This window comes from Sinocyclocheilus rhinocerous, unplaced genomic scaffold (genome assembly GCF_001515625.1).
Source record: "Sinocyclocheilus rhinocerous isolate Xijiao unplaced genomic scaffold, SAMN03320098_v1.1 scaffold1148, whole genome shotgun sequence".
NCBI classification, from domain to species: domain Eukaryota; kingdom Metazoa; phylum Chordata; class Actinopteri; order Cypriniformes; family Cyprinidae; genus Sinocyclocheilus; species Sinocyclocheilus rhinocerous.
Genome location: NW_015664019.1, coordinates 1,328,622 through 1,334,185, shown reverse-complemented (window position 1 = coordinate 1,334,185; position 5,564 = coordinate 1,328,622). Strand labels below are relative to the sequence as shown.

Genomic DNA, 5,564 nt, shown 5'->3' with positions numbered 1-5,564 from the left:
TTATTTTATTTTATTTTATTTTATTTTATTTTATTTTATTTTATTTTATTTTATTTTATTTTATTTTATTTTATTTTATTTTATTTTATTTTATTTTATTTTATTTTATTTTATTGCACATAACGCATAGCATCTTTGTGAGCAAGCACTACTTATATTCTTTTCAGGCAATGAGATGACAAGTCTGTATTTAACTCTTCTGCATGCTGTTTTCTTCGTAGATATCAGAAATCTTGGTCAACGCATTAAATCAGATCTCTGTGGAGTTCGAGTTGAAACCTGGCTCCCGGGTCATCGTTTACATCACACAATTAACTTTAGGTAACAAAACTGTTGTGCTACATACTGTATGTAGCTATTCTGATGATTTAGTTGACATCTGTAGTGTGCAACTGCTTATATTTGATTACATTTCACAGTGGTATTTCAGTTGATCTCCCTCTCTAGCCTCTGTTGGGTGCTATATACTGTTCCCTCGATTCTCCTGGGTAATTACGTTGATTGCTTTCCAGAGACCAGAAGCTTGTCAGCACTATAAATTGTTGAAAGATTGGGCTTTTATGCTCCACCAGTGATGCTGAAAGCCTTATGGAAGATAATTGGATAATTGCTCTCCAGCAATCATGGCTTGCATGATCCCCCCATTTTTGAAGAAGAAAAAACAGTCAGCACTGAAAAGAATAAGGCTTTCTGGTCCATTGTTTTGATTGGGAATCGAGAACCAGTTCATATTCAGATCTGGTTGCAAAACACTGGGAATGAAAGACTTTTTGTACCATTTGGTTTAAAAAGAAGAAAGAATCACAAGTCTTAAACTTGTGAGTTACACTACACTTTTATTAAAGAAATCAGTACTTTTATGTGGCAAGGCTGCGTTAAATTGATCAAAAGTGAGAGTAACGATATTTACAAAATTACAAAAGATGTCTATTTATAAATAACTTTCTATTCATCAAAGAATCCTGAGAAAAAAATCATCATGATTTACACAAAAACATATTAAGCAGCACAACTGTTTTCAACATTGCTAATAAGAGCATCAAATCAGCATATTAGAATGATTTAGAAACATTTAAGGGGGTCTGAATACTTTCCGTACCCACTGTATAAACAATATTTTTTCAGTTTGAGTCAATCTAACAACTCACTCTTTGAATCAGATTGATTCTTGATTCTCTCACTGAACTCTCAATACTGATCGTCATGGTTGTTCACACGATCATTTTTACTCAAATGTTCACATTCATAACACTAGGTATTTAATTCAAAAAAATTATGTTTTTGCTATTGCTATATGAACTAAAGACGCATTAGGAAGCCAAATGAAGTGGAATCAATTCATGTAGCTAAACTAGTAGTGTAATTGGTGGTGGAAAGAGTCATTTGTTTGATGCCAAGTGAACACACATACTGATAATACTGTTTTTGGGATAAACACATTGGCCAGATGAATAAATAATTTGAAATGGAACCAGAATACCATAAAAAGATGTCATGTATGCTTTTACTGAATTCACTCTAATTTATCCTGTATTCAGTATTATCCATTTTGTTTACCATCATATGCCACATTTATATAATTTGGCTTCTTTAACATTTTCTGTAATAACTTGGTAATGGTTACTGATTCCTTGCAGAGATAATAGCATCGACTAGTAGTGCGTAAACTCTCTAACTGATATATGACTCACGGTCTGTGCTATTACCCATGCACTTTTACAGAGAATCTAGTGGCTCAGAATTTACACCTTTTAAAAAAAAAAAATAAATAAAAATTGATTATTGTTAATGTTCATGTTTTTTTTTTCTTCCCCACAACAAAAACTTGTTCTGCAGAAAAATCCCTTGGATTAACATCTACGCAGAGGTGAACCATGAGAAAGAGCAGGAGATGATCAGTACGGTGGGCCAGAATGACGCCACACCAAAAATCACCCTGAATGAGTTCTCCACCCAGAAAGAACTGATGGAGAAAGAGCTGGAGGCCTGTGCCAAACGTGAGTGACATTTTTAGAAAATTAAAAAGTAATATTTATAACATAAAACTTCAGAGAAAAGCCCATTTGCTATGTTTTATGCTTATATCACTATATATTCACTATATATATTCCGTTCTTTCAATCGCTTTACGTATACGTCGACTTTCCATGTCCATTATTGTGAAACCCGCGAGACACAACAAAAACACAGCTCCGATCACAGCGTCTTCCATCCTCCTGTTGTTAATGTTGTTTTTCTTTGTTTCTGTTGTTGAACGCCGCGCACAAATGACGACGCTGTCGACCGGCTTACGTCTCTTCTTAGTACACACTCTCGTACGAATGCAACCCTTTAAATAGTACTGGGAAATAGTTCGCGCAAAATCGTCCCAGTACTTTAGTACTGTACATTTAGTTCTGGAACTAAAGCGGTGCGAAAGGCCCTATTGGCCGCCTCCTTGCCTCCTTTGGCCGTTTTTGTGGCCAAAGTTCTGGAAAGAGTTCAGGATTCTTTCGAAAAGGTCAGGGGATTCATGGGGCTGTCTTTCTACAACATAGTCACGGGGGAAATATACAGCCAGTGGGTGTAAGGCTCACATGAACGATTTTGAAGGGATGCCAACAATTGGCAGAAGTCCCTCTGAGAGAGCCGAAGGGGGTTTTGGAAATTGTCACAGAGATGCTCTGTATAATGATTCAAGATCAGTTGTTCTTTAATTCACTCGTGAATGGCCGTGTATATGAAGATATAAAAGACATTGGTTTTCTTATTAAAAAGAGTCAGTGTGGAGTAACACTTGTGTTTGTCTTTGTCTCAGCTCCACTGGTTGACTCCATCCCAAGACACAGCAGTTCTGCTATGCTGATGCTTCTGTCTGTGGTGTTTTTGGGTTTAGCAGTATTTCTCATCTACAAATTTAAGAGGTACATCCATGCAAACAGATTTTACATCACTTATTCTTTTTTACCAGGACTCATTCTTTTCATGCACACCATAGTTCTCGTTTCTGTTTATCTATATATAAAGATGAAATATAAAGTAAGATTTGATGGGATGGAATTGGGAGCAACTTTCCTTTGTATCTGGGATGTTTTGAGAGTGCTATTTTTGCTCATGCTAGTTGTAAAATCTAGTTATTAGTTTGGATATAGAAACGTGGGGGGAAACAAAAAAACATTCCTGCTTCCTGAAAGTGCAGGGAAATATCAATGAATTGTTTAATATGCAGCTATATAATTAAATTAAATTAAGATTTATTAAGATATTAAATTAAATTACATTTAGATTTAATTTAATATAATATATATATATGTAATCCGCAGAATGCAATCTATCATTTCTGTAAAATTTAAAAAAAAAGCTTTCTGTAGAAAAGAGCAAAAGCTTGTCTGATATTGCACATGACAAAAGATGCTAAAGTAGGATTGGTCAGTAATGTTTTTAAGGTGGAGCTTAGTGTACATAATACCAACTTTTCCCAGATACATCTCTGAATAATTGTCTTTTTCTAGTATTCTATGTCTGAGTAGTTCTCAAGTAGAAATGACATGATAAGAAAAGTACTTTTTCAGCCTCAGGACTGTTTGAGTCACAAACCTGCATGCTATCATAAAACTACTCTTGCGGTGGCAAGCTTTGTGTTTTACACTAAAATATGAATCATTCAGCTTTTAGAATTACGCAGTGAAAACCATCAGACCACCAGAGAGTTTATAATCGGACACATAATGCATGCTAATGAGAACTATCTACAGTGGGCCCAAGTGTCCTTATTTCCCAAGTGGATGCGTCTGTGATCATGTAATTGCTTAATAACTGCAAATTAATATTTAATTGGTGCTGTTAAGCAGTGATTATAAAAGAGCACTGATTAAACTATAAAAGGGGTCAAATTGGGGTCAGTGTGATAACAACAACTGTGATGAATAAACATGCAACATTGGTGCCACGCAGAAAATAAATCCCACCACTCTTTCTGCGGGTGTTTAATAGGAGGATGAAATGGTTCAGTTTCTAGCCTGCTTTACATTCATTTCGCTTGCATTCATGAGGATAAATATTTAATGACTCTAATGCTGAAAACATCTAGTTTGTTCATTTATACTTGAGTAATATATAGTTGAGCGTATAATCAAGCATTTTAAGATAACATAAAATGGCATTCGCTATGCATTTAACTTCTATAATGTTATGCATTTCAAAGCAAACCATTTATCCAACTTGAAGTCATGTTGAGACTTGATTTTATCCATTGAGATTTCACCGAATAGTGAAAAGTAGGTCTGGGTTGAAGAAAAGTCGTTTCAGGAAGTAATTTAAATTAAAAGCAAGATTATTAAATAAGTTTTCTTCCAGGTAATCATCCTGGGACATGTGTAAAGAAAATGAATACAGACAGTTTTGTTTGTTGAAGCAGAATCTATTTTGAAGGCTAATGTGTCATTTCTGTGTTTTCGGCGAGTAGGCGGTGTGATCAACACCTGTGAAAGCACAAGGGAGATCCCGAACTGCACGAGTGTCTGAAAACGTCAAGAAAGAAGGCGGAGGCGTATTGTAATAATGTGTACAGAGGTATCACAATTTTAAAGGTTGACAGTTTTCCTTTATGCTTTTTTTGTAATTTCAAAACACTGTCATTGTTAATAGTTTTCTAAGGAGCTCAGATTTGCATGGGTGTCTTGTTTGTTACGATCTGTGTGGAAAATAAGAATAGATTTAACTACTGTACAAGTCACTGAAAACATGTTCGGTTGAGAAATTAGGATTATTTACCAACATTTGAAATTCCAACAATTTTGTTCTGAATGTTACAGAGCAGTAAGCGTAATGGAAAGTTGGGGGGAAAGCCACTTTCCCAGTGCATTTTTGAATTATATTTGTCAGTTTATCAGTTTGACATTGTGTGTGTGGGGGGAGGGGGGTGGGGGGAGTGGCTTTTAGTATAAAAAACGTCTGATTTTTGTTGGGTCAGAACTTATTTATGCCAAGTTCGTTTAACTATTCAAACTGATTTTTCACACATTGTGAAGAGTGCATTTAGTGACTATATTAACTTAATTTTTAGGTTTTTAATCTCTTCAGTAGGTCATCCCATTTTTATATTTGTCATAACTTAAACTGAGGGAACAAAATTGCAGCTGAAGCATGCAAAAAAAGCCAACAGTGTTTATATCCCTCTCTATATTACAGCTTTGCCTTCTTCATGTAAGCAATCCTGCTCTGGAATCTTCTAAATTGGTGGTTGTTGAAACAACTTTTAATTACACATTTATCGCACTTATCAAGCCTTCGTCTAAAGGCAAAGAGATATGGACTATGGCTACGCGAAAACGGCCAAAAACGCTGTATTAGGTATGCCAGGCCAGTAGTTGGCGCTGTCACCTTGTTAGTAAACAGTACCTGTAGGGAAGTGACGATTATATGTTGTATATGATGCGTCCCCGCTGTTGGTTGTAATATTGGTGAAGTAAATCCACACTCTGCTGAAGAAGCGTTAGCAAACTTGAGCAGCAACAACAGTACCATATACTTCGCCATTGTTGTGTATGTTTGTTCGCGCTTGCCTTTAAAATCGACACGTACTG

General features: G+C 35.5%; 1 protein-coding gene across 1 annotated transcript in view; it reads left to right on the top strand.

Annotated features, from left to right (window-relative positions):
- LOC107729345 (VPS10 domain-containing receptor SorCS3-like) overlaps positions 1 to 5,564 on the top strand; it is a 198,891-nt gene that overhangs the window by 158,167 nt on the left and 35,160 nt on the right. Inside the window, exons 23-26 of the mRNA XM_016539811.1 lie at positions 222 to 347; positions 448 to 488; positions 1,837 to 1,997; positions 2,798 to 2,903. Coding sequence (XP_016395297.1) covers positions 222 to 347; positions 448 to 488; positions 1,837 to 1,997; positions 2,798 to 2,903 — 434 coding nt within the window. The remainder of the gene's footprint in view (positions 1 to 221; positions 348 to 447; positions 489 to 1,836; positions 1,998 to 2,797; positions 2,904 to 5,564) is intronic.